The sequence below is a fragment of the Elephantulus edwardii genome, unplaced genomic scaffold (assembly GCF_000299155.1).
Source record: "Elephantulus edwardii isolate Elephantulus edwardi_28Jun2011 unplaced genomic scaffold, EleEdw1.0 scaffold00092, whole genome shotgun sequence".
Taxonomy (NCBI): Eukaryota; Metazoa; Chordata; class Mammalia; order Macroscelidea; family Macroscelididae; genus Elephantulus; species Elephantulus edwardii.
Window position 1 is genome coordinate 12,970,256 of NW_006399842.1, and position 23,179 is coordinate 12,993,434.

Here is a 23,179-nt window from a genome sequence, read left to right on the forward strand (position 1 = left end):
GCAGGACAGCAAACAAAGGCACAGAGGGAAGCTTCTCCAGTGTCACTGAGACGCCTTTAATGCCTATCTTCTGTCAACTCTCTAGCTCTCTGTCCCTCCTGTCCTGCAGGGATTCGTGAATCTGCCCATCTGCAGATGCCCACTGAGATTTTGGAGGTTCCTCTGTAATCTCAGGGTGTGGCTGGTCACAGAAGTGAAGGGACTTGCTGATGGTCACAGAGCTCTGTCCTGTAGCCTGTAGAAGGCAGCAGCCTGGGGTACAGGCTTTCAGCCAGTCAGGTTTAGGGGTTTAGGCTGAACTTGTCCCTGCCGCTATATAGCTGTGTGGCCATGGCTAAGTCATCTGTCTTACCTGTACCTCATTCTCTCCATCTGTAAAATGGACTTAACACCTGCCTTGCCAGCTTGGAGTGAAGAAGCCACAATGAATGTGGCACAGTGGCCGCAATTACCAGGAACAGTGCTCACTGCTGCATAAAGTTCCAGGAGCAGAGGTAGAGCTAGGCAGGGCGAAAGGCAGTGAACTGACACCCCAACTCCTAACCCTCCCAGCCTTGTCACCCTGGAAGGTTCAAAAGCAGGATACACAGAAAGGGTCTCAAGAATGAGAAATAACACAGGCCTTTTATTTGCTCCAGAACTTGGCTGCTGTGTAGTCTGAGAGTGCCATGCTTTCCCGGAGGTGCCCAGGGACTCGCCCCCACCCCATGCAGGGGTGTAGGATTCTGTGTGAGGTCAGACTGCAGAGCCCCGACAGCCCTCCTCAGTCCAGAAGGCCCAGCTGCTCGCCCTGGACCAGCAAAATCCCTGAAGCTGGAAATTGGTGCCTGCCTTTTCTGCAAGGTGGCTTTTTCACAAGGCGGTTAAAATATTGCACTTGTAAATTAGGAAAACTGATGAGGCAAGGGTTTCCTATTACAGGACAACGTGCCAAGCATCCAACTACTGTTTAAATAAATAAAACGCAAGGAGGGGGTCTGAGCTGCAAGCCCCCCAGAAGGGCTTTGGAGCCCAGGCCTGGGCCCCCTGCCCCGCCAGCCAGTTCTTTAAGGAACTTGGTCAACTCGAAGTCTCCGCAGCAGGAGTGGTAGCTCTGGATCTGGCTCAGCTGGGTCCCTGACCTGCCAGGGCCCTTGGGCCCCCTCGTACCGGGGCAAGGGGGACCCAACGGGGCCAGCCCTTCTCCTCCTCCAGTGGTCTGGGCCTCTTGTGGTCCAGGCCTTGCACCCAAATGTCCGTCCATCCGTCTGTCCAGAGACGAAGCCTCCAGGGGCCTTCTTGCCCCCTCCGTAGCAGTAGGGGAGGGAGGCTGTGGGAAGAGGGGCCCAGCCCACCTAGTATGAACGCTGAGCTCTGCCTTGGTGGCCCCTAAAGTGGGGGACTCATCTTCTTCTGGTTAATGAGGTCCAAATAGAGGTCAGAGCGGAGGAAGCGAGGGTAAGAGTCCTTTTCCATAAGCCCGAAGATGCGCTTCTGCGCCAGGTCGAAGCAGCCCCGCGTGACGCTCTGCAGGTTGTCCTTGGTGTGTTCCCTTGTATATGAGTCCAGGTTCACCTGCAGGGGCAGAGGACACCAAGGTCAGGGCTGCTGGAAGGCGCTGATAGTCGGGACAAGTGCTGGCAGTCAAACCAATCCAGCTTCTTGCCTCTAAGCTCCCTCTGCTCCTCACTTGAGAGGAGGCCCTTAGGTCAGCAGATTCACATCCGGGGTTAGTCACTTACTATAGGGGCGGTGGGAGCAGGAGTGGTAACTTAGTGGTAAAGAGTGGCATTGCTGACCCAAAAGGCACACAATTCAAATCCACCAGCTACTCCAAGGCAGAAAGCAGAACAGTCTCCTCTCATGCTATATTCTGCCTCTGAAAACCCTCTGGAGGGTCAGCTAAGAGTCAGTTCTGACTCCCAGTACACAACAATAACACAGGGATGGGAGAGCTTATAGGACCTGAAAACACAACCTCTAGGTTCAGGAGGCTTGGGTTCAAATCCCAGCAATGTCTCCGTGTGTGACCTTAAGCAAATCACTTGTATGCTCTAAGCCTCAGGTTTCTTTTCTGCAGGCTAGGAATAACTGTGCACAGTACAGTTATGAAAATGAAACAAGATCACTCATAGGAAGCCTTCTGCTCAAAGTGCTTGGTACACAGCAAGCATTAACTAGACATTAGCTGCTATGATAATGCTCTCTAAAACCATCTCATTTTTAAAATGAAGACACTATTAAAAGTTGTTTACTTGTAAGAATTAAGTATGAGGATATACACATAATGGGTTAAGCACATGTGTGGCATACAGCAGGCCCCAGATGTGGTGGCAATTCTCATTACTACTGGGATTCTGTTCTTGCTTGACCCCAGTTAGTGTCCTTTCTACGCTGAGCATACAGCCTCCGGGAGGCAGGCTGGCTTCTTCCCTTCCTGAGCCTGACTGCTTTCTTGAGGCTGCCAGCTTCCCCTCCCACTGAAGGACCACTGGACAGTGGGGCAGGAAGAAAGTGAGAGCCTAGTCTGAGGGCCTACCTCCTTGCATGCCTGGATCGCGATGTATTCAGCAAAGATCTTCTTGGCTTTGGCTGCCATCTTGGACTGTGACTTGACTTTCTTGAAGTCCTCACACGCCAGCCAGAACTCCAGATTCTCTTCACTAAACTCAGTGCGAAGGAAGGCCTGGAAAACTGCTAGACCGTCTGGGAAGAGAAACCCAGATGCCACGGTGAGAGGGAGAGTCAGCCCTTCCCTCCCCCAGGAAGGGTCCTTCCTGCTCCTAGGACCCCCCACTTCCACACCCCGCAGTTTATACCCTAGGAGTCTTAAAGTTCGTTCCAGCCCTGTGATCGCCTCTTTGTAGCTGGACTTTGGGATGGTTTCACCCCAGTTTTAAAAACTTTTTAAATGAGCGCCACAAGCCCCCTCTCTTGGAACTCTAAGATCAGCTGGGATCCTGTCCATGGGAAGGCTGGGTCATTTGGTCCAGTTTCAGTCCTCAGTACATAGCAATGTTTACTGTTATTCTGGGAACCTGGGTCTGAGCACACAGGTCCCAACGGCCTCTAGCAAGCGATGCCAGTTCCCGTGGACAGGGAGGAGCTGGCAGGGGCCAGCTCTAAGGCCAGGCCAAGGGCCTCTGCAGGCCCTGTCCCCCTCACCTGCAGGGACACATGACTAGACCCAAGAAAGAGGGACAAGCACTGTTTGGGGTCTGGGCAAAGAGAGAGGTAAGGCAGAGGAGGGGAGAGGAGGAAACAGGCCAAATAGCCCCACTTACATTTGTGAAGCAGCAGCTTCTCCAAGGATTCACCCCACTTGAGGGCTTCCTCTGAGGTGGGCCTGAGGGTGAGCAAAGAGCACAATCAGGGGACTGGCGTGAGGCTGGGGCTTGGGTACCCTTTGTTCCAGGCAGCAAATGAACCCAGTGAGGAGCCACAGGGGGAAGTCGGCCCCAGCAGGCAATATTTTGGCCCATTCCCTTCCTAGAGGACAGCACACTTAGGCTCCCCCTCTCTGGCCCCCCAGTTCCCAAGGCAATTGTTCTCTACGAGAGTTGCTGCTTTCTTGGGACTTGTCTCCCCTCCATCTGCCCCGGGCTGGCCCACGCCAACAAAGCCCCTGCCCTGCAATCCCACTGTTCAGCGTCCTGCTGGTCCTGAAGGATCCCCGAGGTGCCAGGGCACACTTACTTGAATGACTTCATCACTTTGTCTGTCTTGCCCGCAGGCTGAGCACCGGGAGACTCGTTCCTCCTCCTGAAGATGCCCAGTTTGTTCTTCATGTCCTTGGCTCTGGGGGCAGAAGCAGAAAGCGAGGGGTCAGTCTGGCACACTCGATCCGTGCAAATGCAGCTTGGGAACGGTTGGCTGGGGCGCAGGGCACCTACTCCTTCATCGTGTGCCGCCTCTGAAGGTTCCCGTTGCGCGTGAGGTACATGCCACGAAGCATCTCCGTAGGATTCCCCCCCAACCTCAGGGCCCCAGAAGTCCGCAGGGCACACCCTCAGGCTGCTGCTCGCGCCCTATGCTGTCCCAGGCAGGCGGTGGTGATGAGACAGACCAGCGCGGAGCACCAGAGCGCGCGCCGGGATCCTGCTCACTGAGGCTTGGCTGCTAACTGCGCTCTAGGCACAGCCAAGCTGGGACTCAGACACAAGGAGCCAGGAAATGGGAGGGACCAGAAGAGGGAGCGGAAAAAAAATATCCCCACTGGCCAACCCCGAGAGGAGCAGGAACCCGTGAAAGGGGCATGTGTCTGCGATGGGGCGGCCTCCAGGACACACAGGCCGGCAGGAAGCCAGCTCCCAGTTATTTGTGACCAGCCTCCTGGTTACCATGGAGGCGGCGCGGATAGGAGGAGAGAACTAGTCAGCAAATTGCTGGGAGGGAAGAAGGGGAGGCCCAGCCCACCAGGGTGGCAGCCCGGCTATTTTTAACCTAGAACCATTTTTAGCTTGGCCACTCCCTCCAGAGGCAGCCAATTTCAGTGCTGAGTGATGCTACTGGAAAGAAAGGGGTTAAATGCTTCATTTCTTCCCCTCTAACTCTCCCCCTCTAAGCCCTGGCACCTCCCCATCCCACCCAACTCACCTCTGTGGTTTAGTCTTTGGCTTTGGGTATATGCAGTGTCTCCAAAGTCCAAGGACAGTTTTAAGCCTTTATAATTTAAGAGATGTATATGCCACAGACTTGCAGAAACCCCATTTGAAAGTTTAATTATTTAAATCTCCAACTCTGTCAAGAAGCAATACTGCAATCCCGAAGGCACACCGGTTCAGGGCCACCAGCTACTCTGCAGGAGAAGGATGGACAATCTCCTCCAGTACGATTAACTGCCTCAGAAAACCTGCTGGAGGGTCAGCTACGAGTTGGTTCCAACTCAACGGTCCATAACAACAACAACAACAACTCTAACATATGTCTTGTTTGGGGATGTTTAAAATTTTTTTTTAAATATTTTAAATTTTTATCCCCTTCTGTCCTTCTGATTGAACTTGGAAAACGCTGACAGAAAGGGGAAATTTAAATGCAAAATCGGTAATCATGATCACAAAACTAAAGTGGTGCAAAACAAATGGAGAGAAATTAAGTGGGTTAAGCTTGTGGTGTATATGCTTCTGAAGTTATTAAAGTTAAAACAGCGGGAAGACTTTCAGGACTCACTGTGAAACCAAGTGAAGCACAACAAAGGGGGAGGTTAAGAGCTGAAGCTCTGCAGCCAGACAGCTGGGGGTTCAAATCTCTACACCAACAGTTACTAACCTCCCTGAACCTCATGTTTGCTTATCTGTAAATACTCATTGCCATGGAGTCAGCCTGACTCATCACTGACCCTCCAATGAATTCCTGCGGCTGGACATGACATGGGAGGAGGCTGACCATCTTTCACCTGGTGGATTCCAACCAGCAGAGAGGCTCAGCCTTGTGGTTAGCCGCCCAAATCCCTAACGACTGCACCAAGGGGATGATTATAGTGCCTACCTGTAACAAGAACTCGGTGAGAAAAACACACAGCACCTGGCACAAAGTGCTTCAAAGATCAACTTAACAGGAGACCCAGAGACATCATGAGGGGCTCAGGCAGCTGTGTAGTGATGGGCATCACTGAGAGGGAGCCTAAGAGTACAGCATTAGGACTGGCTCGGCTCTAAGTCACCCACACAGTGCTCTGTGCTTAGAACCCTGCCTCAAGCCCTCTGGTGAGAACATGGAAGCCCAGGGAGGGGCAGGGGCCTTCCTGGAGTCCCGGGGACACCCACTCCGGGGACACCCACTCCAATCTGAAGGCTGCCTCCATCCACCTGGGCCCCTTGTTTGTTTGGAGGAGGCTGAGGCTCCTGCTGGTCATGCCTTTCAGCCTGGGCACACAGCTGCATATAGAAGACAACCGAGAAGCCCTTGCATGTCCCCGATTCCCACAGGCAATCCTCAGAGGGATGACAGGGGCACAGGGGTCCCAGCTGTCTTCATCTGGGCCCAGAAGGCAGAACACATTGCCATATGAGGAAGCTAAAGGAGCCATCAAGAGATGGAATGAATGGCGTCTGGTGGAGTGGGTTTTGCCACTCAAGGGCGCTTGGCAGGGGTCTGTGGAAAGGATCCCGCCTCAGGTAGACTTTGCACCCAGATCTAAAATAACTGGCCCTGGAGCCAGGTTGCCAGGCTTCAGACCCCAACTGCTTACTTGCTATGTTACCTTGGACAAGCTATGTAGCAGCTCTGTGCCTCAGTCTACTCATTTATAAAAGAAGGATAATAATAATGTCTAATCTATAGGATTATAGAAAGGATTAAATTAGATAATGTATGTAAGCCTGCCACAATAAATGTTATTTTTATCTTTACCCCAGAATCTAAGAGTCAGCATTTAAGACTATAAGCTTCTAGAATTCAAAGTTCAGCACCCTCTGAAAGGAAGCTGGAGCTGATGTCCCTGTCCTGCGTGTGCCTGGCCCCGCCCTGTGTGTGATCACCCATCGTATGTATGCTTGGTCCGTCATGTGGTGTGCACGTCCCCCTCACCACGTGTGCCCAGCCCCTACCCTGCATGTGCCCAGCCCCATCCCTTCCTGTGTGTGCCCGGTCCCGTCCTGGGTATGTCTGGTCCATCCTGTATGTGGCTGGCCCTCAGCCCTTGGATGTCTGCCCTCCACTGCCACGCGCTGCTCCATTCCTGGGAGCCTTCTTCTACCCTGGGAACTCTGCCCTTGCACGCAGCCTCTTCTGTCCTCAAAACAGTTAAATGAGGACAGTTGGTGCAAAGGACTATTTTTATTTATGCGTTTGCCTTTTGCCTTCCCTAGAAAGTGCAAATTGTTCCTGGCCAGAGAGTGTGAGCGGCCTGCAGTTGCTGCAAAGAACTGCTGAGGGCATGAACTGGGGGAGAGTGCTGCCTCTGGGAGACACAGTATTCCCCACTATCCCTTTCTTCATATTTGTCACAAGTCTCTGGGGCCTCTGCCAGAGGACATGTTGTTGTTATTGCGGACCATAGATTCGGAGCTGACCCACAGCTGACTGACGTGTTTTCAAAGGTAGTAAATGGCACGGTAGGAGATTGCCTATCCTTCTCCTGCGGAGCTGCTGGTGGATTCAAACCACGTGCCTTTGGGATTGCAATGCAGCTTCTGGCCTCGAGGCCACTAGTGCCCGCATTAATTAGCAACTCCCCAATACCAAAGGGAAAGGGGAAGAGCACGGCCAGAAAGGCTAAGGGAGCCCAGGAGCCGCTAGCTGGTCCAGCAGCGCCCCCTCCTGGCAGTAAATGAGACTGTCAGTTTGCAAGACCTCAAGATTAGAGGTGGTGGCAGTGTGGTTTCTGTTAATGTACCCTGGAGTCAGGACGGACTCCTGGCTGAGCCTCCAGTGGGTTTGCAGAGGTAAACTGTGCTGGAGGAGACTGCTCACCTTCCTCCCGCCAAGCTGCTGGTGGATTTGAACAGAATGCCTTCAGGTTGGCAACTACCACTAAGCCACCAGAGCTTCCTCAAGATTGGAGGAGAAAGGAGAATTCCTGCACAAAGTCAGTTCAACCCTTTGTCAGGTCGCAGGTAGGGAGGGAGCAAAGGACTTGCCAAGGCCATTCGCCATTGCTCGGCTCAGAGTCTAGACCAGAACCAAGGCGACCTGACTGAGGTCAACAGATGGTTCACATCCCTCACTCAGGGTGGATCTCAAAGACAGTGCTGCATACGCAGTACTATGGTGGCCTGACCTGGGGATCACTGCTAAGTCCCACGATCCTGTCATCCTGTCTGTCAGGGCTGCAGGCAGGATTGGTACAGCCCCTCCTCCCCGCTTACACCCCTGATAGAGACACAAGCCTAAGGGCAGAGAAAGCAGCAGGGTGCAGGGGGATCTCTGCTTGAAAGGCTGAGGGTTAAGAGGTGTTTTCTTTTTAACATACAGGCTTTTGCTCTTTCTTTTCCTGCCGGCTTCATCATCGTCACCAACAGTATCAGGACCACTCATCTGCGGAAAGAAAACAGATACATGGCAGCTAAGGTGTCCAAGGGCTGCTGTCCAAACACAGAATGTGGCCCCAGGGTCTAAGCACCTCTGCAGCCCAGTCTCTTCCCCTCCCAGCCCTTGCACAATCCTCCCCACTGCTGGGAGCAGCCTCTATGAGGAGGGTGGCAAAGCTTCCAACCAAGGGATCTCCTCCGGGTGCATGCAGGAACCTGGCCTGCTGGGGAGAAACCAGAGGAAGACCAGGGACGGGGCACGACATTGTTCAAGGCAGTCCAGCAGATCAAGGCCCAGGTGGGGGTTCTCCTGGGTCACTAGGCCATGCTGTCAATCCTCTCTGCTCCTCTCTAAGCACATATTAGCAGCTCAAGGAATATTTGCCCTAAGATTAGTGTGATGCTTACAGTTAAGTGTCATCTTGACTTGCCATGCTTCTCGGGGTTTTGGTGGATGTTATAAGATCATCCTTCATTTTGTGATCTAATATAAATAAACAGCTATTAAGTTCAAAGGGGAGGTTCACTGGGGCTGTGACTTGTACCCTATACATAGATGTTCTGGAAAAGCTCGCCTTCTCTCATACTGCATCTGATTTGTCATCCTCTGACCTCCAGTTTCTGGGACAGGAGCCAATAGTCTGCTGTCTGATTTCAGGATTTTCCAGCCCTTGCAACCAGGTGTGCCAGGTGACACCTCCAGCTTGACACCAGACTCATGGATTTGGGACTTGCCAGGCCCCACAATTGCACGAGTTATTTCCTTAAAATTATATATATAGTGTGTGTGTGTGTGTGTGTATTTATTTCTATATGTATGTATGTATGTATTTATTTATTTACAAGGAGCTCTGGTGGTGTCTTGCCTTTACAGGTACTGCTAACAGAAAGGTCAGTGGTTTGAACTCACCACCTGCTCTTCAGGAGGAAGGTAAGTGGTCCCCCTCCTCTAAAGATTTACAGCCTCAGAAACCCCACAGAGAATCTCTTATGAGTCAGAGTTAACCCCATGGTGTTGGTTTTGGTTTCAGTGGGTATCCATATTTACATAGCCACACCTCACCAGTTTTGCTCTTCTAGAGAATACAGACTAAGATAGTGAATCTGAAACCTTCCCTGCTGAGTCACTAGGCTAACACCTGGGCCTGTAGCTTCAACACTCACCACTCTGTTATAGCTTTAAGATTCTACCCCATCTCCCACCCATCTCCTCACCCTTGCTTGTGCCTCCTCCCTGAAGTGCCCTCTCTCTTCCTCTCCAGACCATTCCAACCTCCTACCATCCTCATTTCCCTCACCTTGTCTATACCTGTGTTCTCACTGCTCCAGGGGAGACCCAGGACCCTAATAGTTCCAGTCATCCAGAGCACAAGCCTATGAATGTCCCAGGACAGCAGATAAGTGAGAAGTGGGAGGGGGCACTCTGTCCTAATACAGGGCAGTGGTTCACCAGGTGTGGATCGCAGCTCTGACTCTCTGTGGGATCCACTTGGGCCTTAGTTTCCTTGTTTCTAAAATAAAGGAGATGAGCTAAGCCTTAAAATGCTGTGCTTTTAATTCTGGAAAGCAAAGCAGCTTTATTCCAGATACAGCCTGCAGAAGTAATGACTAGCTTTGTTGGTGCAACCTACTTCCCCCCAACAGATCGATAAGTGGGCAAATCAGTGAATTACAACTTCATTTATGGAATTTGTACTCTGGGTCAGATCGTTGTGTGTACCAAATGTCAAGTCAGACTCAACTTATAAGCTGATCCTCCAGCAGGTTTTCAGAAGCTGTAAATCACACAAGAAGAGACTGCCCATCTTTCTCCTATGGAGCAACTGGTGGATTTGAACTGTGTGCCTTTGAGTTGGCAGCGCAACTCCTTACCACTAAGCCACCAGAGTTCCCCCGGGTCAGGCTATTACTTTTGTATATTGTTGAGTCAGAACTGATTCATAGCTGACCCTCTCAAAGGGTTTCAGAGGCATTAAGTTTCATGAGAGGAGATTGTCCATTTTACTTCCACGGAGAAGCTCAGTCAGATTAGCACCAGCATTATCCAGATGTCATTGTTGTTGTGACCCATCAAGTTGATATTTTTTATTTGAAGCAACACCATGTGGCAGGGTTGAACTGTCCCACTTCGTCTATTGGGATGTGATCCTGGGAACAGATTTACTAAATCTTTCTCCTAAGGAGTAGCTGGGTGGGTTTGAACCGCCAAACTTCTGGTTAGGAGCCAAGCCCTTTAGCCCTTGTGTCACCGAGACTCTTTATTATCAGATCCTAACTCATCAATCTTCACAGTAAATTCATAAAGTACACTGAGGCTCAGGGAAGCCCAGCAGTCACTTGCTGGTTTTTTTGACTCAATGTCCAACTTTCGCCACCAGAGGATGCTGCCACTCAAGTGCAAGGACAGGGCACAGTATAAATGTTGTCAGTGACAGACAATGAGGGAAAAATGCCACCTCCTTCCCGACAGTGCTGCCCCGGCAGCTGTAAACACATGTGCGCGTATACGTGCTCGCATAGGCACACACCCTCACACAGAGTGTGATCCCAGGGCCCAGGTTTGGAGCCAGGCCTGGAATAGAGCTCGCCCAGTCCTTGGGAAAGGACATGATCCTTGGAAAGGTGGAGGGTCAGTGAAGAAGGCAACTGTCCGCAACGGTTTGGATTGACACAGTGACTATAACAATGGGTCCAAGTATAGCCGAGATGGTCAGGCTGCTGGATAGGGCAGGGTTCAGATCCATCGTTGATAGGACCACCATAAGTTTAGGAAAAGGTATGGCCAGGAAGCTAACTGGAGGCAAGGATGGCAAAGCTTTGTCTCTCATACTTTGGACATGTTGCTAGAAGAGGCTATTTCTTGGAAAGGGACATCCTGCTACGAAGGGTCGAGGGTCAGTGAAAGAGAGGGAGACCCTGAACTAGACAGATTTACACAGTGACTGCAGCAAAGGGCACAGTGCATCAGAGATGTTGAGGACAGCACAGGCGAGTCTAGGATTAAAATCTGCTGTTCATAGGGCCACTATGAGCCATACTTGACTTGAGGGCACTAACAACCACCACCATAGACGCTGGATAGCTTCCTAGCCTCGTAGCCTCAGGGGGTTTTGCTATACCACAGGTTGGAAAATTCATCAGTTAATGTCTGGGACTGTGGTCGCATCCTGAACAGAGGTCTCTCGGCCTCGGTAATCAGGGGCTGCCAGTGTTACCTAGTGAATGTCTCTGCCATCACCCTTTAACACACAGGCTGTGATCACACTGACCTGGCTGGGCAGGACTGGAGCCCCCACCCGTGGGAACAGGCCTGTGGGCCGCTGGGCTTCCTCCCATTCTAACCTCAGCTTCCGTACTTTATGGACTGCACACAATGGGCCCGGGACCCTGCCCGCCCTGCCCGCCACCCCAGTCTCTGAGCTGCTGGGAAATGGACTCTTCCTTCCACTGGGAGGGACTGTCTTTTCTGGGACAGGCTCCTATCAAGCTGGCCTGATAATTCCATCTGTACAGCTCAACTCAGACCCATAGGCAGCAGAGGAAAGCCAGGTACCCAGTGACATCATGTGGGCCCAGAGGAGAAGAAGCTGAAATGTAAAGACAGGTTCTGATTCTCAGCCCCAGAGATGCCCAATTCACCACAGAAACTCCAGACTTCGGTCTTAGAAGAAGCCAGAGGGGTCTCTCAATCTCCTCCCTCCTGCATCATTAGCAAAGTCCGTCATTGCCTCCCAAGTGACCGTGCCCTGTTGAAAGGCATTGGCAGTGAGCACAGCCTCACCCAGCCCTTTCTTTACCATGGCAGGCATCCCTGGGGCCGGCCCCAGCCTTGCCAGACTACCTCCGGGGACTAGGCGCTGCCTCGGAATAATAACTATAATTGCAATTATAATTATAACTATAATAATAGCAGTGGTTAAGAGTGTGGATTCTACACTTCCTGGACTTGAATCCGAGTTCAGTCAATTATTAGCTAATTGACTTTGGCCAAATTACTTCCCCTCTCTGCCTGCCGTGTTGTGTTCCTTAAAGTCGATTCTAGCAGGTAACTTCCCTACAGTGGAGAGTGGAGCTGCCCTACAGCATTTCCAAGCCTATAATCTTTATGGATTAATGATGAACCTCAAATACTATAGCCTTCAGTATGGATTACACCTCAATTTAAAAAAAGAAAAATCATTACAATTAGACCAATAAATGACATCATGGTTAATGAAGAAAAAGCCGTGAAGTTATCCAGAATTTCATTTCAAGTACAACAGTCAAGAAATAAAACAACTTGTGCAATAGGCAAAACTGCTGCTAAGGGACACTTTAGAGGTTTAAAGAGCAAGGATGCCACTTTAAAGACTAAGGTGTACCTGCCTCAGGCCATGCCATTTTCAACCACTACCTATTTATGTAAACGTTGGACAATGACTAGGAAGACTGAAGAAGATTTGATTCCTTTGAGCTGTGGTGTTAGCAAAGAATATTGGCTAGGCCATGAACTGCCAAGAGAGAAAACAAATTTTCTTGTAGGAAGTGCAGTCAGAGTGCTCCTTGGACGCAAGAATGATGAGACTTTTTCTTATCTATTTTGGCTATGTTATCAGAAGGGACCAGTTTCTGAAAAAGAAGGACATCATTCTTAGAAAAATGGAGGGTCAGCAAAAAGAGGAAGACATTCCACAAGATGAAATGACCTAGTGACTACAACAGTGGTCTTAATTAAGCACAGAGAAGACTGTAACGATGTCCCAGAACAGGATGGGGCAGGGTTTCATTCTGCTGTGGGTCACCATGAGTCAGAGCCCACTTCACGGCACCTACAACAACAGTAATCTTTACTTGGCAGAGCTTTTCTCCCTCAAAGAAGCTGGTGAATTTGAACCACGAGCCTTCTGGTTAGCAAGTGTTTAACCACTATGCCACCAGAGCTCCTTCCGTTCTACCGAGGTTTCTGTGTTTGTAAAATGAGGATACCTCAAAAGGCCAGGTGAAGAGCAAGTCAACTGACTACCATGGTGCCTGGCACTCGAGAGAACTCAATAAAACTGGCTATTGTGATTCTTCTTACCATCTAAGCTGATGGTGCGGTAGTTAAAGAGCTCAGTGGCCTAGACTGAAAGGTCAGTGGTTCAAACCCATCAGCAGCTGCTGAACAGGAGAATGCTGTGGCAATCTGCCTCTGTAAAGATTTACACCCTTGGGAATCTTTACAATTCTACTCTGTACTACAGGATCATTGTGAGTTGGAATCAACTTGAAGATGAATTGAGAAAATGTATGTGAAAATACTTAATACAGTGCTTAGTGTATAGTGAGTGTTTGATAGTCAAAATAATACCATTATACATTTTCTCAATTCATCTTCAAAACCTAAAGCTAAATGTTAATCCTGTGGACATTGAGAGGGGAACTCTGGTGGCAGAATCTGTGGCGAGCTGTGCTGTTAACCCAAAGGTCATGTGTCTTCATCAGTTTGAATCCACTGGTTGCTTGGAGGAAGAAAGAAGTGCAAATTTCTCCCATTATCATTTACAACCTCGGAAACTGAAGGAGGGTCACTATGAGTTGCCACCAAGTTGGCAGTGAGTTTGAGTTTGAGTGACAGCTGCAGACACTGAGGCTCTGAGCTGACTGTTAACTTGCCCAGGATCTCAGAACTGCCAAGTAGTAGAGGATTTCAGGCCCAGCTCCCGAGTCTACGCCCTTGCAGCCCCCCTGGGGATCAGGGTCCTTCTGTGAGCAGAGCCTCGCCTGGTTTTCCCCTTGGTCCTGATCTGCCTTCCAGCCATCCTCGCTCCACTCTCTAACCAGGTCTGCACTCCAGTCTGGCAGACACATAGAACCGTGCAGAAACACTGGCTTTAAACAAACACAACGACTTTTTGTTTAGATGTGGAAAACGAGTCCTATTTAGGCCTTTTCTGAAGATACACTAGCACATCTTGGAGATGGAAGGCCTCTCAGTGGTCATCTCTGACCTCCAGCCTGCATGGAAGTGAAGCAGGACTGGTACCCTCAGCTGACAGCACCTGCTGGACCACAGCCCTCTGCAGATGGAGGGGAGAAGGAAGCATGGCCAGGGAGGGTCATAGCCTGCAATCTCTTCACTATCAAAGAATAGCCAGTGACCAGGACCAAGGGAGGCCAGGCTGGGGTAGGACTCAATATCAGTGTCCTGGGCCCAGATGCAACGTTTTATCCTCCAGGCTCTCTGGCCCCCCTGAAAATGGCAAATGTGGGTCTTTGGGTCTCTTGGGTGCAGCTGGCAAGGTGGAGACCTGGCAGCTGGGGGCATGGTAGGACCGCCCAGCTCGGCACCAGAAGTCAGACCACTCCATGAAGACTTTGTTCTCAATTTATGAAAGAAAATCAGGGCAGGGAGAAACAGTGCCAGAAGAGGGCAGAGCTGAGACTAAATGAGTCTCTCTGACTCCACAGCCTGAAGACTTCATTCTCTTTTCCTCTCCCCTTCTCTGCTCTCCTGGGAGAACAGGGGCCCCATCAACATCAGCTGACCCTCCAGGAAAGCCAGGTCCAGCTACGAACACAGGGAACCTGCCTCTCTGCGCTGCCAAGACCTCTGCCCCACAACGCCCATCGCGGGCCCGCTGAGGTCCCAAGCCAAGGAAAGGAAGCAATCGCCAAAAAGGGGTAGAAGGAAGGAAGATGCCAATGGGGACCTTAAGCCCAAAGGAGGACTGTGAGAGGTGCGAGCTGGCTCAGGTCTGTTAGACTCCCAGAAGCCGAAGAGCTCAGCTGAGCTGAGGGGTAGAAGTGTTCACATGAATCTGTGTACAAGTGTTTGTACTGGGACAAAGGGAGGGCAAAACATGAAAGAGTCCCTTGGGGAGAATCTGGATTGGGAAACTCCAGAGGTTTGAGACCCACTGACCTTCGGGATAGAGTTCCAATCCCTGGGTCTAAAGTTCAGAGGTCTCAAGTGCCAAGTCGTCCTCATTGCTGGTGACTGAGAAGCTAAGAAGGCTCCTGAGGCTGTGCCCCACCCAGTCCACTGGGAGAGTGTCCTGGAATCCATGAGGAATGTTTGCCATGGGCTTGGAGCATGGAACGGCAGCCTAAGTGCCAAGTGTCTGTCGTGCCTGCCCTGCAGGGATCCCCGGCTCTGACCAGACCAGCTTCGACAGAAAGATTTGTTTACATCATTTCAACTTTCACAGAACATCCTGCCTGTTGTTTGTTATTCTAATCCAATCAATACTAAGGCCAAGTTCAAAGGCTCTTTCTCAGAGCCCTTCTCTCCAAGCCCTAAGATGTCTGAGGGTCAGCTGCACTCCAGGGGCACAGACACCCCCCTCCACCCACCTAGTCTCAGCACAGCGTCTTGCACCGTTATTGGCACTTCAAGAGAACTGGGAGCCAGCATTCTCCTCCAGCATGCTCTAACGTCCTCGGATACCAGGTGGTTGCGATTCATCCTCAGCCTGTCTGAGCCCTTAGCACCATCAATACCTCTGCTTGCCAGAGAAGGAAACCAAGTCTCAGAGGAGCTGAGTGACTCACCCAAGGCCACAGAGCAGGGAGGAGCCTGGTTTCAAGTTGACTGGTGGGCTTCCCAGCGAGAGCACAATCTTTCCCCCATTAAGCTGCCTTCCCAGCCCACACAGACAATGTATTCCCAACACATTTCTGCAGGCCCTGCTGGGGTATCAAGCACAGAGTCTGTCACACAGCAGGATGTTAATAAACACTTACTCATCTATTTACAAATATTTGCAAAGGGCAGCTAGCATGTCCGTTAAGAGCTCTCACCCTGGAGCCAGATTGTAATTTGAGTTCATCTTTCTATATAAATGGTTATGACCTGTGGCAAATTAGACCACCTCTCCGTGCCTCAGCTTCCTCACCTGCAAAATGGGAATACCATAGCATCTCCTCCATAGGGCTGCTGTGAGGATTAATGAAGTAATGGAAGCTGCTTAGATTGGCATTAGCACAGGGTAAGATGTATGTTGTCTCTGAGGTTATTGTGGTTGTTTTGGACTGGTGGGTTTCTGGTCTGGCCAGGCCTGGAATGGGTCTGAATTCTGTATTTCTCCAACGACTCTGCCACACTTCTTAGACACAAACATCTGGTATCCTGGGGCTAGGCCTCACCTGCTTTACCTTCTGTGGGGACCAACAACGGAGCTGTAAGAACACAGCATCTAGAGTCATAACGTCATGAGTTAAGGCCCAAGCTCTGCCTTTTCACTCCAAGCCTCAGTCTTATCCTCTGTCAAATGGGGAGAAGGAGAGCAGAAATTGGGAGGGGTGACCCCTGGTCCCTCACAGCCCTTGGGCCTGCTCCACCTATCGCTTTCCCACTCTATTCACCAGGAATGTCTTACCTTCCGGTGTCCCGTGAAAAAGAGGGACAGGTGGTGCATGGAGCCTCCATTGCGGCCCAGTTCCTTCTTGAGGGTGCGGGGTGAAGGCATGGCCCAGGTGGGTGAGGCACCCTCGCCATCCGAGCAGTGCAGCGTGGTGTCTGAGGCGAAGCAGGGCCCGCGGGCCTCCTGCAGCAGACTGCCCTCGCTGTGCGTCCGGCGCCGCAGCGAGTTCTGCACGCGCAGAGAGAAGCCTCCCTCGGCGCCCTGGCCCGTCTCGATCATGCTGCTGCGCTTGACCTCACTGTGCTCTCCGTAGTTGTCATCGCTCGTGTCCTCGTCCTCCTCTTCCTCCCCCTCCTCGCCTTCCTCCCCCTCCTCGGCCTCCTCAGCATCTTCCTCATCTCCCGAGCTTTTCCCCTCTGCCCCGGCCTTCTGGCTGTAGGCATTATCTAGCCGGACCTCAGGGATCACGAAGGCTGGCCTGGTGACTGCAGGTGGGTCTCCGGTGGCTGCTGGAGAGTCCTTGGAGCCGGTGGTCGTCTCAACAACAGCTTCAGCAAGCTGAGTTACCTGGTTGGGTGGCAGGTCTTGACAAGGCAGAGGGTCTTGGGCCGGGGGGTTCCGGGTGGCAGGGAGGTCTTGGCTGAGCAGATGGTCCTGGCTGGGAGGGGGTTCAGGGTTAGCGGGAAGGTCCTGGCAGAGTGAGAGGTCTTGGGCTGCAGGATCCTGGCATGGTGGGGATTCCTTGCTTGGTGGGGGTTCTTTGCCCAGAGTGGGTTCCTCGCAAGAAGATGAATTTGGGCTGGACAGTGATTCTTGACCAAGAGAAGATTCCTGGGCAGAAGAGGAGTCCGTGTTGGGTGGAAGGTCTTGTCCAGGAGGAGGCTCTTGGCCAGGAGAGGGGTCCTTGCCGGGCGATGGATCTTCGGCACCTGGCCCCTTCCCTTCCTCCAAGGGCATCTCCTTCTTCTCATCAGCCTCTGCCTCAAACATCTGGGCAACAAAAAGGAAAACAAGAAAGATTCAGAAGAAGAGGTCAGGTATATCATGCATTGTGCACAAACCAATGTCACAGCAGCTGGAACACAACAGTAACATAAAATGAGGGCTGGGAATGCCAGACGAAAGCTGCTCTGGCTTGGTGATCTAGGAAGAGACCACCTTCTGCTCCTTCAGAACAGGGTGGATCATGTAAAGAAGAAATAACTACCATTCATCCTGTTCCTCTTGTGTGCTCAGAGCTGTACCGACTTAAATCCCTCTTACATAATCCTCCCCATGGCCCTATATGGGAAGTATCATTGTCCTTATTTTCAGAGAAGGAAACAGAGGGTGAAGTCACCTTTTTGAGAAAAAGAGACTTGAGGCTGCCTCTGCCTTTACGAGCCAGAACCAAGCCAAGACCACAAACCCAAACAGTACCAAGAGGCAGAATCTTGCACTTAGCCAAAGCTCCTAACAGAGTTTAACAAAAGCAACAACAAACTAATGAGTCCTTCAAACAAGAACTTGCTCAGCATGTTATATTTAAGTGGGCTTTAGGGGTGTGTGTGTGTGTGTGTGTGTGTGTGTGTGTGTGTGTGTGTGCGCGCACAGACACAGACAAAGAATATAGACGGAGCTCTGGTGGCCTACCATGTATGGAGGACTGCCAACTCAAAAGAATACATACATATATGGAGCTCTGATGGCCTACTGGTAAGAAGCTGTGCTGCAATCCCTGAAACAGGTGATTTGACTCTACCAGCTGCTCCATAGGAGAAGGATGGGCTCTCTCTCTCCCTTCCTGTCTCTCTCTCCCATCCTCCTTCCCTCTCTCTCTCCTTCTCCATCCATCCAATATGTATGTGCATTTATATTCTTACATATAAATAGAGATTAAACTAGTGAACTAAAGTAAAAGCAGAACTTCAAAATCCTCCCTACAGCTGGACTAAAGAGATGCCATAGTCACATGCCCTCACTGATTGAGGGGGGAACTGCAGGAATCCCACAAGTTATAATGTAATCTCTGCCTTGCACGCTTCAGTATGGCCACCCAAGGAGCCCTCAGGATCTCCGCTGGGTTCCTACAGCTGACTTCATTTAGAATGAGATAGGCAGCCCTGTGAGGAAAGTCTGGACGCAGCCATCTCACAGGAAGAGCAGGGCTCAGTGAAGCTCGGGCACAGGCGTATCCTTGGTGTGGTGGTCAGATGGGAACAGAGAACTCAGGCCTGGAGATGAGCCCCTTCTAACCAACTCTGGGTGCAACACTAGCACACAAAAGGACACACAATAGGTTTAGAGCATAGTTTTGTCCTTCAAGGTCATGGCTACCTAGAACCTCACACAGACCAGAAGGTTGATATATGGGTATACATGGGCATGCACAAGCCTAAATATTTGAAAGCATGTGCACGCACACACACACACACACACACACACATCCCGATGCATGCACACACAGGTGGAGACTTCCAAGATGTTAGGTGCTATCAAACGGAACACAACCCATGGTGCCCCTAAGAACAACAGAAAAGTGCAACAGTGAATGAATGGAAATCCAAAGCCTCTGTAAATTTTCATTAAAATTAATAAAAAAAAAAATGACCCCTATCCGATCTTGTGCCATCCTCACCATCTCCAACACACGCCCATTGCTGTGGTCATTGTGTCGAACCACCTGGTTGAAGGTCTTCCTCTCTTTTGTCAACCCTCCACCTTTACAAGCATGATGTCCCTCTCCAAGGAATAGCCTCTCCTAGCAAGATGCCCAAAGTAAGTAACACAAAGTTTTAGCACCAAAACCTAGATTAGAACATTAATGCCCGTTTGACAGATGAAAAAAACCGATCCCAAAGAGGAGTGGCTCATCCGTTGCTTCACAGCTGCCTGGAGACTGAAAGGCTATGCCTGTGTTCTTTCCAGAAAATCCTTGAAGCCTTAGAGACCCTGTGATAGTGAAGTTCCAGCCAAGACTCATATCTAGAAGGAGGTGATCCAGGCATGGCTTGGGCAGCTGAAGGTTTCTGTCAGGGTACACTGTGGCATTTGGGAACACCAAAGACGATATAAATCACAGTGTGGGTAGGAGGGACAGCTGTTGTTATGTGCCATCCAGTCACCTGCAACTCATAGCACCCTATGTACAGCAGCTCTGAGGCCTCCCTGTCCTGATCCAGTCTCACTGACTCTGACATACATTCCCCTATTGCCTTGGTTACTGTATCAATCCATCTCATCTGAAGTCTTCCTTTCCTGCACTGTCCGTCCACCCTCCAGAGCATGATGTCCTTCTTCAAGGATCTCCTTCAAGGACTCCTGGCCACGTGCCCAAAGTATATGTGAGACAGAGCTTCAAAATCCTAGCCTCCAAGGAGAAACTTGGTTTCACCCTCTCCAAGACAGACCTATTTGTTTTCTTGGCAGTTCACAGAATGTTTAAGGCTCTTAATTCAAAGATATCAATTCTTCTTCTGTCATCCTTAGTCATTGTCCAGCTCTTGGAGGGACAATTAGGGAACATAAAAGTAAAAGGTGAAGCCTGGTTAGCAGGAAGTAACAAGGGAAGCCTCGTGAAACTCTAGAATGATCTAGTCAGGGTCAGAAAGGGCATCCCTGGCATCCCAGACATAGCCCTGTGCCCACTGGTCCCAAGAGCTTCCAGCCTGCTAAGGGATGACTCCATGCAGGGACCCCTGAGACTGCATAGCCTGAGTCATCTCTCATCCCCATTTCAGAGACACGGAAGTTGAGACCCAGAGACAAGCAGGAGCTAACCTCAAATTCTAGAACCGGGCCAGGTGAAACCAGTCACCAAACCCTCTACCCTCTAGGCCTTAACCGACACGAAGCTTTTGAAGGGGATGAAAGTTGTAGTGATAAAATGTACTTGAATGCAGAGGGAAATGCTGAGGTCAAGGTCCTCTCCTGCAGAGCCCAATAACCATGTAAACTCTGACAAAAAACTCTGAAATTAGCGTTGGCAGTTGTGACGCCAGGCCCTCAGCCCAGGACCCTCATTTGAAAATTATGGGCTGGGCTTCAGCCTCATCAAGCTGTTCTCAACTGGCCAAAGAAACTCCCCCACTGAACAGACAGGAAGACTGAGCCTCAGATAGGATTTGCCCAAAGCCACATGTCACACAAATCAGGGGCTAGGCTGAGGTGGCTCCTGGTTCTTACCAAGGTCAACTTCTATTCTCAGTCCCCATGAGGCAATCTGCTCTCACTTCACCCCCCAGAGAATCTTCTCCACTTAGAAAAGCAAACTGTCCCACTGCCAGCACCCCACTGCCATCTGTGTCACCCCACACACCTGCTTTTGAGGGTCTGAAGGAAAAGATGAGAGTGATGCAACGCACAGGGGCCCCCAGAAAAGGAAGCCAGTTTCTTCTTTCCTGGGTGGTGGGGGTGCAGCCAGGTCTGGGCTCGTGGTGACTGCAGGCAAGCTCACCCTTTCCTCAGGGGAAGTGCGGCAACAGACCCAAAACCAGAAATGTAAGTCTGCCTGCCTCTGCCAAGCCTTCCCCAAACCGAGGCCAAACCAAACAAAGCTGGGAGGCGAAGTGCTGCTGGCAGGGGTGCCCCACCCTGAGAAGCCAGCCACCCACCCGGACCAAAGGCTCCTCATGTGACCAGCTCAGGGCCCGGGTCAGGCTCTGATTTTGATGCAGTGATGGTGCCTCTTCTAGTCTTGCAGCTCTGGTCAAACCTCTCAACCTCTCGGAGCCTCTGCTTGTTTACTGAGGCCAGAAGCCGCTGATGCTGTCCTCCCAGGACTATCATCAGTGCTCCGTATGGCCCAGGAAAAGCATCCGATAAGAAGGGAGCTATTATTAGCTTTAAAAGGTGGCACAGGGGTTAAAGAGCTTGGTTGTACCAATCCGTCACAGTTCAAACCCACCGGCCATTCTGCAGGAGGAAGGGGAAGTGGTCTGCTTCTATAGGAATTTGCACCTTGAAAACTGAACATAGAAACTCCAGCTATTCTGCTATTAGGAATATATGCCAAGGAAATAAGAACTGAGACAAACGGATACTTGTACACCAATGCTCATAGCAGCATTATTCACCATCGCAAGAACATGGAAACAGTCCTGACATCTAACCACAACTGAATGGATTGAGAAATTGTGGTACATTCATACAATGGACTACTATGCAGCATGCAGGAGTAATAATTAAAAAAAAAAAAACCAACAACAAAACCACACAACTACATAACTTGGGAGGGACTGAAGAGCATTATGCTGAGTGAACTAACTCAGTCTCATAAGGACAAATACTGCATAAGACCATTATTGTAAAAATGTAAATAAAATATGTATAGGGACTCAAGGGGGGAAAGGGTGGGAGCAGAGGGGTGAGGATGGGTAGGGGTGAAATCGAAGAGTTGCCTAATTTGATGGGTGGCGAGAGAGGGGTTAAAGGAAACGGGTAAGATCTGGTGGGGACCAGAAAAGACAGGGTAATGATGGGCATGTCCAATGGTGATTATAAAACATAATGAATGGGAATGATTATATGAAACATGATGTGAAAGAAAAATAGCATGAAACACAATATATACAAACTTTGTAAGCAAACTAATATAAAATAATAAAAAAAAAAATTCACAGCCTTAGGAACTCTGTGGGCAGCTCGAATCTGTCTCTCCACTGTTGCTGTGAGTGATGGCAATGGGCAATGATGACAGAGCATTCATTTAGGAAACCTGGTGCCACAAGTAGTAGTGGACTGCTAACAGAAAGGTTGGGGGATCAGACTAAAAGCTCCACAGAAGAAAGACCTGGTGATCATTTCCGTAAAGATTAGAGTCAAGAAAACCCTACGAGGCAGTTGAACTCTGTCACATAGGGTCAAAATAACCACATAATTCATTTAATCTTACTTTGGAGATAAGTAAACCAAAGCTAAAAAAGAAAACCGAAGCCTCAGAAGGTAAGGGAATCACCTAAGAACACTCCAAGAAATCAGAGGCTGATGCAGGATTAGAACTCACACCTCTGCCCAGTGGTCTCTCCCCACTGCCTTGGACTTTTACATGCAAGTATTTTAGGCATGGGAGGATCTGGTGGTGCAGTGGTTAAATGCTCGGCTGCTAAATGAAAGATTGGCAGCTGGAACCCACGAGCTGCTTCGTGGAAGAAAGACAAGGCAGTCAGTCAGCTTCTTAAAGATTTACAGCTTTGGAAATTCTGCCAGGCAGTTCTGTGCTGCCCTGCAGGGGTGCTGTGAGTCAGCAGCAACTTGAAAGGGGGGGCCTAGAGGAAGAGAGTGCAGGCCATGGGGTTTAGGCTACAAGGACAGCCTACCGCCACGGACCGGGGCTGTCGACACACAGCAGAAGCTCCACAAACATAGCTCACCATGTTTCCTGTCCTCTCTAGGCAGGGCTTTGCATCAGTAGTGAATGTGGGTGGGTTCAGTCAGACCAGGGTTCAGGGGTTCACCGGTAGGGTGAGGGTTCTGGAGTAGAAGTGGGGACCCTAAGGAATCCAGGGCAGTGAACAATCCAGGAGAGAAAAGAAGTGGGAGAGAAGAGGACCATTTCACATAAAGAGCTGTGCGATGTAAGACGTGCTCTGGGTAACGTGAGCAGGACCCAAGAGTAGTGGGGAGGGGACTGGGACACATGTGCGTGCATTCATTCACACACTCGTTTACTCTCTAGGCTCTGTGTCTGGAACCAGGGCAGAGAACAATCAGATACAGTCCCACCCTTAGCTAAAATCAGAGCCTCAAAAGGGTTCCACTCCTTGCTGAAAATTTGCAACTCCACCCCACATGTACTGAATCAGAGACTCATTTTAAGAAGATCCCTAGGTGACCCTTTTTTTCCCCCCCTAACTTCCATTTAAATATTTTTTTTTCTGTTAAGTGAAAGTTTGCATAGCAAATTAGATTTCCAATCAATGGCTCATA

The 23,179-nt window shown here is 50.3% G+C and overlaps 1 protein-coding gene across 3 annotated transcripts in view; it reads right to left on the reverse strand.

Moving 5' to 3' along the window:
- Positions 1–591: 591 nt before the first annotated feature.
- Positions 592–23,179, reverse strand: part of RGS3 (regulator of G-protein signaling 3) — a 176,354-nt gene continuing 153,766 nt past the window's right edge. Inside the window, exons 11-16 of one of the 3 annotated variants that reach the window (XM_006890720.1) lie at positions 16,289–17,263; positions 7,892–7,956; positions 3,676–3,777; positions 3,264–3,325; positions 2,519–2,685; positions 592–1,554 (exon numbers count right to left, since the gene is read on the reverse strand). In XM_006890720.1, coding sequence (XP_006890782.1) covers positions 1,369–1,554; positions 2,519–2,685; positions 3,264–3,325; positions 3,676–3,777; positions 7,892–7,956; positions 16,289–17,263 — 1,557 coding nt within the window. In that variant the 3' untranslated portion in view covers positions 592–1,368. The remainder of the gene's footprint in view (positions 1,555–2,518; positions 2,686–3,263; positions 3,326–3,675; positions 3,778–7,891; positions 7,957–16,288; positions 17,264–23,179) is intronic. The other 2 variants (XM_006890721.1, XM_006890722.1) reach the window with 2 other exon arrangements.